Here is a 15,157-nt window from a genome sequence, read left to right on the forward strand (position 1 = left end):
ACTTCACCAAATAATGATTTTCTAGAGCAAATGCACGAGTTACTACTAAATATATTGAAATTACCATAGGTGTCCATACAATATTTGAAGAGTTCCCTCGATTTCCTTAGGATCCAATCATCAGATCCTAAATTGGACCTAATTTAAAGCATTCCTGGACGAAAAAAAAACAATTTTTCAAATCGTTTCATAATTGACGGAGTTCTGAGGTAACAAACATAAAAAAAATACAACCGAATTGATAACCTCTAGTAAAATGGGAATAACCCAATAAACCCAAAAAAAATGTTTTCTTATGTATTTTTTTTTACTCTAAAATATCTTTATTAAATTTTACATGTCAAGTTATTAAAATTAAAACAAATACACAAAGGTCAGACAAATACATAATCAGTCAAATAAACCGCCCGCGTCATATTCTTATGTATATGTATATAATATAGTTCTACCGATGTACATGTATAAATGGACGAATATTCAGCGTTTTTGCAGCGGTTTTTTTTGTCATTGGTGTCTTCGAAGGTGTTGTTAAAAGAGGTAATGCCCAGGGTTGTTTTTTATATAAAAATTGAAGACAATACCGATGCTGAATTTAGCGTGATAAAAATTCTTGAGACTTATCTTTCCGTTGTGGGACGTTATTGTCGTTTGATCGCGCGGTCAAAACGCTCGAATATTTGCCCAAATAACTAAAGAAAATACCACCGACCATAGACTTTTATGACATAAATTACTAAGTCAAATTTTCGCAACAAGATAAAAATTGAATTGAGAATTTGAAAACAACCGCTCTATTAAATGATTTTCATACCTTTATTAATATTATTATCTTACAATTATTTAAAAATATATATTGGAATGCAACTTGGTCAAAATTTAAAAATAAGTACCTAAGTCTGAACCTCAGAAGTATGGTCATTGTAGGTAGGTAAATACTGTTTGTTTATTTGTTTGTTTATACTTTTTATTGTACAAAAAGGAAAAACCAAAAGGTTAAATAAAAAGTGAAGTGTTAAGTACAAAGGCGGACTTATCCCTGCAAGGATCTCAGCCAGTCAACCTTTGAGTGGTAGAGGAGCAATCAAAAAACAAGGATCGACAAATAGAGCAAAACATTTGAATAAATATAAATGCATATGTAAACCTCAAATACCTAACTATATACAATAAATATATAACACATATATAAAACATTAATATATCTAAAACAAAATATAAAATAAAATACATAAATACACACGTTTACATACAATACATAAGTAACACAAGTATAAAGGATAATTACTTACTAAATAATCAAGGAACTATAATGTGAGCCACATCTTCTTAAATGTCTCCCTGAACGAGTATACCTACGGAGGAAGATTGTCGGACACTAACTAACCATTCAAACTCCTATATAATGATAAACCAATTTATTTCGAGGTCCCCTTTTCAGTTTTTTGGTAGAGACAGATGAGCCTATTATTTGTTTAATTAAGATGTTCTGATTTACTTCAATATTTTTCAATTTTGACATTACGACGCTTAATTGGCCACTTTAAACTCGTTCACTCGTTCGTTTACTGTACGGTTTCTCAATGTAAATGTAAACTAGGCTTTACGATTCCCTTATTGAAAAGTTGTATGTTGTTCACAGATCTACGCGATAGTATGCGTCATCTCGCAGTTCCAAGAGTACTGCGATGGCCGAGGAACCGCCTCCTTCGACTTCAATGACCGAGTAAGTGTGACTAGAGGCTCAATTCACGGTGCCATCGAGATCCATCTCGAATGCGAGATTTCAAAGAGCGGTACTGAATCTTTTGGCCGGCTCTCAAACATGCGATGAACTCGATGGTACCGTGTAAGTCAGCTTCAAAACTTGCTGGTCACTTATGTACCTACCTTGTCCTTTTACAGACATGCATATGTGTAACGTCGTGAAAGAATGATCCTCCCATATCCAGGCATCATTTCAGAATGAGAGCTCGAAGTCGTATAAACCTTTATTTTGGCATTTTAGAAATTGTTTCATAACGTCATAAAATGCCATGTCCACGTCTTAAGAAATATTCAAGGCTACAATTAACGTTTGTTTTTTCATTTCGCTGTAATGACGTTTGCGTCCATTACAAAATTGTAGAGTAAAATTATCTATTTTTGTCTTTTTTTAGATAGACTCTATAGAGCATAAAGAGTGTTTTGTTTTCCTCCTAAACACATGGAGTGGATTATTGATGCTTAAAGTATAAACAAACTATGAGCCATAAGTAGTTATATTACCTGTCGTGTATGTTACTCACATGAATGATACAGCTGGATAATACCGTGAAACGTTACCACCGCCAAATCGACAATCGATGAATATATCTACGAATTCAAACCTTCGCTTCAGGTGTGAGGGGCCATCTTCGTAGCAAGGTCACATTGATTTAATAGTTCTGGGCATAAACGTTGAATTTTGGTCGTCGGTTGAGAAAGAGTTTTTTTAATCACGAGACTACCCAATTTCGTACATTAACTCCGTAAAATTCAGAAACTGTGCGAGCTTAGGTTCGATTCTCTGCCTGAGACTCATGAAAGGCATAGGTCAAATCACTAGACTACCATGACTATTATAACAGTAAAATAGTAAATACGTAGCAATAGTATGCCCGAGCCGAGCGCCATGTCAACTCCATTCAGCGGAATTATCGAGAGCGTAACCAATTTCATAACAAAATCATCCCCGGAGACCCGCCTGTATTATAGCAGTTTATGCTTTGAAACTTTGTAATCACAAATAACAACCATGTTTATGTTTATACTAGCTAGCTAATGATGCGGGTTTGCCTTCGTAGAGGAATTACATAACATACCTTATTCGCGGTGTAGTTTTTGGGTATTTGGTTCTATCAAGGAATTTCAATTGAACAGTCATTGTTTTTAATGGTAATGATGGCAAATGCTATTAAATAATACAAATTTGAAATTTTCAGTGATAGAAGGTAACTTTTGGAAGTTAAGGATGTTGGTTGACAGGTTAGACAAATAGAACAACAATTTTTTAATTGTAGTGTATTGTATCCCATCAAAAACATAAATGTGAAATGACAGCCAAGTCATCATTATGATATACTCGTACGCCTTGGTTGTTGACTTCAACGACTAAAGAAGTGAGATCTAAATGGGTGCCAAGTTCAATGGTCAGTCCTAAAATTTATTTATAACAACATAAAATATTTTATAACAACTTAAAATATCTAGTTTTCATATACGAATTAAATTACAGGTTCGCAAGTTCAAAAGCTGTAAGTTCTTATTTTATTCTTCCTAAAATTTGGCTTGCTGATAGAAACTAGCCATCGAACGAATGTTTTAGTAGGCGCTTAATAATAATTTGTGTATGAGAACTAGCCAAGTCAGACCTTAGGCACAGATTATATACCAGCTACGTAAGTGATACACCACTTGTATGGACGGATTAATTCCTTTGTATTCACCCAACTACCTATCTCGATGCTAAATTAGAACTTTCTAGGTCATCTAGAACTAGGTTAGAGTTTTGATCTATTATAGGCTTTGATGAACGGTACGTATTGATGATCGAAGTCTATAGGTCATAGTCAGTGATAAAAATGACAATTTTTGGACGTTACTGTCTAAATAACCGCTAGAGGCGTGTTTATGAAATTGGAAGCACATCATATATCTCGCAAGTCACAATATATGAGTTAAATTCGACATGTTTATATGGAAAAGTTTATGAGTTATGAGGGGGTCAAACGTGGCTCCAAATTGTTCGTGTAATATACCACACGGTGCTGCTCGCCAGTTCTGTTAGCTTGAACTTGGCTTGAGACACTACCGCGTGTCTGAATAACTGTTTCAATAAACAGGAAAAAGAGCAGAGTTCAAAAACACTTAAAATTAATATTTACCTACGAGAGAAAGAGATGTAAAAGATAAAAAAATGTCTTTTTTTTTGTATTTCTTTTGGAGTTGGTCAACATAGTACAGCGTAATACTTCTTTGTTGAAGTTTGAATCAATATTTTCCTAGTGTTTAATTAACTGACAACAGCTTAAATATTTAAACTAATCGTGTATCCAATATGTTTATTTATGAAGAGCAATGAGTGAGAATTCCGATCCGAGGGAGGCGTCAAGGTTTTCCGAAGTCAATTTGGAGGCTCTCGTTGATGTTACAATTTGCATACTAATCTAAAAATCTCGGGTTTGGCGTGGGGGAATATCGGAATCTGCCGGTATCGTTACAATCCCTTCAAGGCTTCGCCGTTTAGCCGTCTAGTAACCGATTGTCGTGCAGGGAGACTTGACTTAAACAGTTACGGTTCCGTAACGTTTTTGTTTCTTGTATCTATCTAGGTTTATTTGTGGCCGGGAAAGTTTTGCTAGCAGCAGAAGGACGCCTTAAATAACTATTAAACTTAAGGCAGACAGGCAGGCAAGAGTCTAAGTTCGAAGTTTGCATTCGTAGCAAATGCCCAGCCCTTTTCCGCTGGTGTATGACTTGTTTTATATAAAAAAATAAGGTTACCATTTTGCCTAGCTGATTCTGAAGCACATAAGCCTAAAAATGAGGAGTATTTCAAATGAATCGGTATGGGGAAATGTAAAAGTATACAGATAAATTTATTGAATGGAACAATGTAGTCGATTTTCGAAGCACAGCATTCGAAAGTTAAATAAATTATTCCGTTACGACAATCTATTCTTTAGAGCTGTAATTTTCTACTACGTACAGTCACCAGCACCAAAATCTGACTCCACTGAGCGTGCATAAATATCTGATACGACTAAGTCTAGAGCCGGTAGGACGTGTCAGATATTTTTTCATGCTTCGCTGTGACAGATATTATTAATGCAGGTGATTGTACATATTCGTATTTCAAATTCAGGACTTTCGGTTGGTATTCAAAATACCGAATTAATACTATCTATTGAATTGCCATTTTCTATCACTGAACGCGTCCATTCTTAATTGTTTCTTCCCTTCGTTCCCGTTTTTAATTCTACTTCTGTGTATGTTTAATTCAATGTACGCAAATAAACATTATAAAATTACATTGAATCTGTCTAAAAAATTAAATAAGCGAATGAGATCGATATTTTAGAATTTAAATTATATTTGTCGTAAACTTATCATGTTATGTAGAACATTCTTTTTTAGCATACAAATGAATACAGAATACAAATAATAGAATAGAATTTAGCACTACAACAGACTTTGAACATAAAATAACACTGAACTGAAAATTATTAAATTAGAAATTGTTAACTACTCATTGTTTTTACTGCTCAAAAGTTAACTGGAAGAGATTGCACTTTAACTATAAGGCAGCTTGTTGTTTACCTCTATCGATATCGTAATAAAATGTATATCGGAAGCCGATAAGTGAGAAGTTACTATGACAGGTCAAAAGTGCCACTAACATTCCGGGCTCTGCTTATCACTAACTATGAGGAGCTAAGTAGCTCTACTGATGAGCAAGCTGTGGAAAATTTCCATAAAGTTGGAAAAATTCTAGGAAATGTCTCAAAGTTTTCACACAATATAAAGGAAATTTAAACTAAAGAACTGAAAGTTTCAAGCCCCATACAAAATTGTGAGAAGTTACAAAAAAAATCCTATATGAAAAATTCCGCAATTTTAGAAACTTGCCTTTGGCACATCAGTAATTCAAACACATGTGTAGATATCTAATTTTTCTCTCACTCTTCTCTTTGTTCAAAGTACCTATTGCTCATTCTTTTTCTTCTACAATAAAGTTAACGAATAGCCGTCACCTAATCAAAATTAATGGTTTCGATCCACCTGTATTTCAAGAACGAACGCGCTGCAACCAAGTAGGGTGATGGCATCAGCCATGGACAAGAACTACTATATTTTTTTCTGTTAACCCAAATTTTAAGAAACGGACCCTACCTACTTTTTTTAAAACATAACACTAATGTTCAGACTGATGATTATCATTAGTAAAGTCCAAGAATGGTGAGCTATAGGCATTGAATCCTTTTTATGGTGCCGTCACCCTAGGTAGCTATGGTTCGTTTTAGTTTCAATCAGGGTAGCTCAAACGTTTTAGGTAGTTTAAGATGTTCGTCGTGTACGTCAGTAGCAGTTCCCAGAGCCAACCGTAGATATACATAAATATAGACCCGCGTACTATGAGAAAGAACGACATGAAACGAAACGAACGAAACGATATATATTAGAGGGTTTCTAGGGCTCATTCTCAAAGGAAAAAACCGGCCAAGAGCGTGTCGTACACGCCCAAAATAGGGTTCCGTAGCCATTACAAAAAAAACAAGTATCTTCACGGCACTTACATCCTTTTGTTGAGAAGCTCAGTTTTTCAGCAATGACTCAAAAACAGTATACCCGATCATATTGAAACCAATTTTCGTTGCAAGTATTTTGCATATTTTTTGGACAAACGGTTTACAAGATAGAGGGGGGGGGGCACAACTTTTGCTACTTTGGGAGCGATTATTTCCGGAAATCTTCACTTAATCGAAAAAGTTTTTGAGAAACCTTACTATCTTTTCAAAAGAGCTGTCGAACTACGTGCCACGCGTTGATGCGAGTTAAAAAACATTTTTTTTTTCAATTTCTTATACGTGTGCCCCTATAAATATTTATTTTTTATTATAACTACAAAACTAAACAGCTGCTTTTACAAGACATCTGTACTCCAAATTTCATTGATATACATCTTGTAGTTTTCGAGTAAAATGCCTGTGACATACGGACGGACGGACAAACAGACAGACAGACGTACTTGACGAAACTATAAGGGTTCCGTTTTTGCCATTTTGGCTCCGGAACCCTAAAAAGGATAAGTAAATAGGTTGGTAAATTTTAAAAGCTTGTCTGCCGAGACCCTTGCCCTCAAGAACATGTGTTGAAGTATCAAGTTGAAATTAATATCAAATAGATACTCAAAAAAATAAAGAAAGTCTAAACTCACGCGGTCAAACTGCAGTCTTTTATTTAAAAGTGTTATAGTTAAAGTGAGACAAGTTTTCCCACGGCAAAGTCTGTATGAGATTGACTTAAGATTGATTTTTACTCAGCCTGTGTAAAAACTTTTTTCACTACATCTATATCTATTATTTATTTTCTTTTCAACCCGTGGAAATCAAGACGTATAGAATACTTTACGTTATCATAGAATTGTGTTTGGCAAAAGCAAGGCTTTTGACAGCACAGAAAAGGAAAAACCACAGGTTTGCAAAAAAATAATATTTTTCTTTATTATATTATAAAATGTAAATTTATTTATTGCTCGTTTTTACATAAATTTACGACCTCCTAAAAGGGCGATGCATAAGACACAAAGCTATTTTGTTTTTAAGAATTTTTTTTTTTCATAAAATCGAGAATTTTTATTGACTAACCACGAAATGACGAAACATTTGCTATCGATATCGATTAAAGTTTGTTTGCCATCCAGTTTTCCGCTTGACCTTGACCTTGTCAATCAGAGTGAAGCAATCACCGAAGTAGTTGAACGATTTTTTACACAAATTATTTTGACCGGATCCTCGCTGTTCGCCAAAAATATTTTACGAAAATTAAATCGTGGTTTTCATTGCCGTTACATTAAAGACAATCATGTCAAATTTGATGACTCTAAGCCCAGCGGTTGTTGTTTCGAGATTTTATCCCTATCCCGTGATCGGATAAAAAGTAGCCTACTATGTTTTATTCCAGATATCCAGCTATCTACATACCAAATTTCATGACTCTAATCCCAGCGATTATTAGTTCGAGTTTTTATCCCTATCCCGTGGGAACATCGGGACAAAAGTAGCCTATGTGTTATTCCAGACGTCCAGCTACCTACATACTAAATTTCATGATTCTAAGCCCAGCTATTGTTATTTAGAGATTTTATCCCTATCCCGTGGGAATATCGGGATAAAAAGTATCCTATGTTTTAATCCAGGTTATAAACTAATCTGTATAACCGTTTTAGCGTGAAGAAGTAACAAACAGACTCACTCACTCACTCACTCACAAACTTTCACATTTATAATATTAAGTAGGATAGGATTATCACTCTATTAGAAAATTCATCTACATAGCCTACGCAAAACGATATCGCAAACATTTTAGCATTTACCTGGAAATTTATCAGCTCTCTCATTACCGGCAGGTATTTCACGTGTCAGGTGCGATCAAAGGTCTGGCGATTCAGATTCTGTACCGGCAACCGACAAACCGGTACAAGGCGGCTTTGTTCGTACCGGTATTGTATTACGGATCAAGCCCGGAGATTTCGCTCACTGCTTTCTAATATTTAATGTCGTATTGAAATGTTTTCTATGAAAAATGTCGCGTCGAACTCGTGGTAAACCGACCAAGTGCGAGTCGGACGGTTAGTACATCTCTGTAAAATCCTTAGATATGTAGATAATTTAAGACGGGATCAGCCTATACACCTATTTCCCCTCTGCGCTACCTGGGCACTTTGCCCGTCATCCTACTATATATTGTTTGCAATAATGTTAACGAAGTGTTAACAAATGAAAAAAGAAAATGTATTATAAATTATAAAATAAACATCCATCCATCCATCCATCCCAGCCTATATACGTCCCACTGCAGGGCACAGGCCTCCCCTCAGAATGAGGGCCGAGTGGTTTGACCTATGGCCTCTCAAGCGGAGGATCGTGGGTACAAACTCCGGCTCGCACCTCTGAGTTTTTCGAAATTCATGTGCGGAATTACATTTGAAATTTACCACGAGCTTTACGGTGAAGGAAAACACCGTGAGGAAACCTGCACAACCTGCGAAGCAATTCAATGGTGTGTGTGAAGTTCCCAATCCGCACTGGGCCCGCGTGGGAAATACTGCCCAAAATAAACATGTTGTGGAAAATTATGTTTGTAATTATTATTTTGTAATTACGTTTTAATCTACTGATAGTGTACAGTCGCCTTCATAAATCTATCTATAAATCTATGGAGATCGATCGATACCGCCCACTGTAGAGCATAGGCCTCCTCTCAGAACTTCATCATCAGAACGTAACTCAATTGTAGCGCTTCCGCCTATTTCATAAAAATTTGTGCGACATTTGAAAGATTACTTTATGGCCGCTAGCACCTAATAGCACTTTTTGACACTGCGCATGAAATTCCTAGCTTTGCAGACTTAATTATTGGTAGCGCAGTTACAGTTCACTTGTTACCAGATTTTGAATGAAGTGGTACTTGCTCATTCAATTGAATCGGTCTTTACACATGCCACAACACTAGGGCAAGTGCAAGTGTTCGTTTAAAAATCAGTGTGATTACGACAAAACGTCTCGTACGCTGTCTCCACTACATTCAGCAACCTTGTTATTTAGCTTTATAGGTGTATTGATCTATAATTAATCATATTTCTACAAGTTCCTGAAATAAAATTACGAGTAGGTGAATCCGCAGTGAATAACTACTTATTACAATTCGTGAAAAATTATTAACTGAATTTCAGTCATTCATTCTTTTTGATGCCCATTCAATGAGGGCTATCGCGTATGAATTCGTGTAGCATGAGGTCTCCGAAATGTCAAATCTCATAGTTTTTGGGTGAGCTACGCGGGTTTATTTATAATTAGAATAATTTTGTGAATATTTTGCAATATCTGAAATTAATTATGGCAAATATGCGTTCCGGGGCAATGAATGTCTGTGTTTTGAGACAGTTTTGTCTTTCGGAAACCTTTGTCCTCCCTTTTTTCCGAACTTAACTGGGACTATGCAACACTGTGGCATGCTCGATATTTTTATGGTACGGTTTTAATATGTATTAAATATGATTTTAACCTAAACTTTGTTTTCACTTAAAAACCTCACGCAACAGTGCGCCATCTAGTGAGACAAAAAACGATAGCCCTCATTGAATCAGTCTTTACACATGTCACATCACTAGGGCAAGTGTAAGTGTTCGTTTAAAAATCAGTGTGATTACGACAAAACGCTTATTGGTGTGCGTTTTTTAACATTTGTGTCACGATTTTGTTTTGGTAGGCATTGTAGGAACGCAAATTTTTTGACATGAGTGTGCGGCAATGCGTAGAAGTGTGCTATACGTGTTTTCTCGCCCTCCGGACGATTTAGCAGCAAAAGTTGCAGGTAAAGGTACGTCAAAGCCTCATCCGGTCTTTAATTATCTAAGGTAAAATCAAACTGACTATAGTCGTTCCAATCGTTTATTTAACTTTTGACAGATCATGCACGTGAAGTTTTACAATAATTTTCGGTACAGTGTACTATACAGAATACCGTACTTCATGGACGGGTACCGCCCACTTAGTGATTTCCCATTCGTAATGAATGACCAAAGACTATAAAAACCATTTTGAAGTAAATCGATTTTATAAATAAAACATACATTTAAAATTATTGTGATTATATTTTATATCAAAATCATTTAAAAATAATAAATACATTAATATGCCTTTAGGGATTAAAAAGTTAAAACAACTAAAATAGGCACTGTAATACTATTTTTAATTATACCTACCACGAGCGTCTGGTGGTGAGTGACAAACTGGCGTCGCTACCGCGTCCAGTTTTTCCGCTTCATAACTGACAAAATTACTAAATTACCGTCGGAAGTGATAAACATATTAACTTAACATAAATGGTTTATTTTAGTATGTAAGATAAAGTAACTTAAACACCTGTGAATGTTTATAAAACAATGCAAAATGTTGAGCAATAACAAAATATGAATGTGTTAAATCGATTAAAACTTCTTCATGAATAAAATCGATTGTTAAAATAAACCGAATCAGTAACGCATCAGGGTATCACTATTTTAATTAGTACTCGAGCTGTCAAAAGTTAAATAAACGATTGGAACAATTATATAGTCCGTTCGCAAATACAATAATGCACTGAACCATCAATGTCCGCCGGCTTAGCCACGCCCATTAACCAATCAAATATCGTTCCTAATTAGAAAGTCAAGTTCATAGTGACCAGTTGAACGCATTCTTTCAAACGCAACGGTTGTGTCCTATCCGTTACGTGCTTACTGAATTAAGTTGCACTGATGACTCACTGCATTTTTAACGCGAACGAACTAGGTCTAGGTACAGTCGAGGTCAAAGATATCTTTTTTTATATTTTCAGATAGCATACAGTGAAAAGGTATTATACTAAAGTGTAAAGATATAGCTGTACCAATAGGGTTTTTGTAAGGGTCCTTCTAATTTTTTGTTTTCGTTCTATCTCTGCAGCGGTTACGCATACAAACCTCAAACTCAGAATAATAATAGAGTCAAGCGTGAGTCGGTCTTAGGGAAGACAATGAAACTTTGTGGATAAAATTAAACTTAAAACGTTTGTGATATGGGGAACCCCCTTAATTTTTAGTTTAATTTATTTTTTATTGATAGTTGTTGTAGTGGGAATAAAAGGTTCTCAAGATACAGCCATGTGACAGATGGACACCGAAGCGACAGTTAAGGTTCCGTCTTTTACACATTAGGACACGGTAAGTACCCTAAAAAGGACAATAAGTAATAAAAAAATTACTCATTTCCTTTAATTACCTACTGATTTGATATTTCAGTTTTTATTTTCAAAATATCCCTTAATCCTTTCTTTCATTCTTTCTTTGAAAAAAAAATACAAGTACAAGACAAGCTATGAGTACTAAATTAAATTTCGAGTCACTATTCGTTTTATCCGATTTGTTGAGCGCCTACGGTTTGGGCAGATAATTTTATTAAAAATATTAATGTTATTTTCATGCGTGCCTGTATTAATTTGAATCCGTGTTTGCGGACGGCGCTACGCCGTAGCTGGTAATTTCGTAGCACTGCTACGCATTCAGACGCGAATAAGTAGAGTAGGTTTTTGACCGAATTTTTATTTTATACATTTATAGGGGTGTTCAAACTTAACCCAACCTGCTAAAACTTATCGGATTTTTTTTACCTTTACAAATACCTTTTGGTGTTTTAATAAACTATGCCGAAGTTACGCGCCCGAAGTTCCGTGGCTCGTTTTAAGTACCGACATTTCGGCCAATATTTAGCTTCAGCTTGATTACGCGTACTATTTCAAATACTAGCGCTGCATACGCCGAAATTACGGCCGTGACCAGCCGCGGAACTACGGTATAACGCGCGACCAAAGTTTCATGTGTAATTACGCTAAAATTCGGTCGTATAATTTCGGCAGTGTTCGCTTGCGCGGTCTGGCACTTAAAATGTGCAACAGTTTATTTGTAAGTGTTCAATGGGTTGCTTCAAAGCGATGGCGCACAAAACACTGCAAACAAACGTTAATAGGTACCCAATTCAAAGTTCGGAACTCATTTGTCGCGACTCGCGAACTCGTTTGTAAGGAGCTGAGAGGCTACTACGAAATTCGAAAATCGAAGTTCGTATCGTACCATCCCGCTAACGCTAATATTATTTAATACGAGAGTGAGAGGGATAGTACGTACGATATGAAATTCGATTTTCGAATTTCGTAGTAGCTTCTCTGGGCCGTGGCTGCCGGCATCACATTGCCACGCAAAACCGTTACAGGGTTCGATCCCCGGGTCGGGGCAGATATTTCTGTATAAAACAAATGTTTGTTCTTGAATCTGGGATTGATATTTTTAAATGCGAGAAAGAGAGAGATATGCGTGTAACAAGGCAATGGCTTTAATCCTGCGTACGTTTGTTACCTACTTATATTTAATATTGCAGTGACACTCTTGTCCTGGCCTTAACATTATGGCAAATAAAGTTATTAGGTATGCTAAATGTGTGTTATGTAAACGTAATGCTTTCAAAAGTCATTCACCTTGTTGTTATGCTTAACTTTCATACGAAGTGTTTATACTGGTTGAATGGAACTCGTTATCGTTAATTTTACTAGGTACATGCGCGAACGAAATTGTAGGCAAAAACTAGTCGATAAAATAATAATGCCCATGAAATAGAATAGTAGAAATTACGTCACACATCCAGGGGGGGGGGGGGAGGTCAGGCGGTTGTGACACAGGAACAAAAAAATGCAAATTTCATAGCAATACGAGTACGTGTGGTGTGACAAGGGAGAGGGTGCTAATACCAACCAAACCCCCGACTTTGTCACTTCAAAGTACAGTATCTAATAAACGGCTGAACTGATTTTGATAAAATATGTCTAAAAACCATTGCTAGAAAACCAGCTTTCAAATAAAAAAAAAACAATCAAATCGGTCCACCCGTTTAAGACCTACGGTGCCACAGACATACAGACAGACACAAAGACATACATAGTGGTCAAACTTATAACACCCCTCTTTTTCGTCGAGGGTTAATGATCTTAATTGGTGTGACGTACAGTCGAACAAACAGAATCATGACGTGACTCAGGGTGGAACCGTAGTGGACCTTTGCTCTACTAATGTTATATTGACATCTCATACTTTTGTCAAGGAAATCATAGTGAAATTGATTGTTAAAAGGTTCCACCCCGGGTCATGGTTCAGTTTCTTTGTCTGTACTTATGGATGGCCCGTAATGAAAATGCCAAATATTTAACTCCGATTTACGTCCGTAGCCTTGTTTGCCTTTATCTTCCGCTTGTTGCGTGATGAGCGAGAATACCCGCCCTATTTTACGATAACCCTATACCTGTGCGTGTGTGCGTGCACCTGCACGCGTCCGTGTGCGTGACGAAGTAAATGTTCGAACGCGGGCCCGCTGCAGACCCATTTAAAACTAATAAGCAATAACTCGGAATTATCACATGCTGTTTTGAACTTTGCTAAAACGTGTCAAGATACGAATTAGGATGTGTTTCCGTTTGTAGTTATGGCTTTCTGTGTTATGTGGGCGTGCGACGTTTTAGCTAACGATCGATATAAGCGAAGCGACCCTCCGTGACCATTACCGCTATTTTTTGTCATAAAGGCTTAAATTTAGACACGGTAATTAGCAAACACTGCTAAGAGCGTTTATACCTGCTCAGCTGGCAACGTTGCATTTTTGTTAGTTTTCTCGATAATTCCATAAAAATTTAATGAGAATTAATCAGACCGCATTGTTAATTTTCATTAATTTTTTATGGATAAATCGAGAAAAACTAGCTCAGCGGGTATAAACGCTCTTAAAAGAGATTGTTTTCCCAAAAACCATTGGCAATAAGTTCGTACTCGTACCTATTTAAATTCTCTTTGCCTTATCCTAATTCCGGACTTGAACAAAGGTATGTAAGACGGCCTAAAAGGGCTTTGGGCGGTTCTTTTTAACCCCCGACGCAAAAAAGCTGTCTGTCTGTAGCTCTTAAACGGGTGGACCGAATTTAAAGAGGTTGTTTATATTTGAAAGCAGGTTTTCTAACGATGGCTCTTAGGCATGTTTTATCAAAATCGATTCAGCCGGTTTTGAGATATTGAACTTTGAAGTGACAAAATCGGGGGGGGGGGTTTCCAACTTATTGTTGGTGAGGTTAGGTTATTGTTAAAGCGTTTTAAATCTAGATCTTTCATTCGATCGCATGACTACGAGGGTAATCTTACTAATATTTATTTATTATACCTGTATGGTGACAGTTTGAGAGTGTTTATTACTCCTTTACGCTATAACCTAACCAACAAAAGTCGGGAAACCCTAATTATGCACTACCTAGCTGTTGCCCGCGACTTCATCTGCGAAGAATTCGTTTATCCCTAACCCGCGGGGACTATGCTGATTTCCCGCAAAATAAGAGTAAGTTAATTTAGTATAAGTACCTACTAATATTTTTTTATCTAAGTGTCGTCGGTATCGGGAGACCGCTAAGGTTAACAGGAAACTAAAGTACATATGTTGTATTTTTTAAATTATTAACCTTAGCGGTTCAACCTCGACGTTGTTGAGAAAGGAAGAATTAGAAGCACGAAATTTTACGCCGTTGTTTTGTATTCAACGTAAATGAAATCCTCGATCTAATTTCCCGGGATTTCCATTCAACTGCTAAACCTAAGATACAAATAGTTTATATCCAAAAATATTAAAGACGCAGAATACATTTGTACTGACCCCCACACTAGGCAGGCCTGTCCCGTGGGGTAAAAAATACGATTTACAAGGAACAATGGTTAGCGGCAAATGGCAACTATGTTTAAGGAACAGAAACAATAAAGAAAAATATTTAATTTGCCTCTAAACAAGAATACATAACCCAAAACTAAAAACGTAAT

The 15,157-nt window shown here is 36.3% G+C and overlaps 1 protein-coding gene across 2 annotated transcripts in view; it reads left to right on the forward strand.

The window, feature by feature from the left end:
- The window catches only part of LOC141439928 (uncharacterized), a 128,094-nt gene that overhangs the window by 96,902 nt on the left and 16,035 nt on the right, over window positions 1-15,157 (forward strand). For both annotated transcript variants that reach the window (XM_074104394.1, XM_074104403.1), the window contains one exon: window positions 1,640-1,723. In XM_074104394.1, the coding sequence (XP_073960495.1) occupies window positions 1,640-1,723 (84 nt within the window). The remainder of the gene's footprint in view (window positions 1-1,639; window positions 1,724-15,157) is intronic.

This window comes from Choristoneura fumiferana, chromosome Z (genome assembly GCF_025370935.1).
Source record: "Choristoneura fumiferana chromosome Z, NRCan_CFum_1, whole genome shotgun sequence".
Lineage (NCBI taxonomy): Eukaryota > Metazoa > Arthropoda > Insecta > Lepidoptera > Tortricidae > Choristoneura > Choristoneura fumiferana.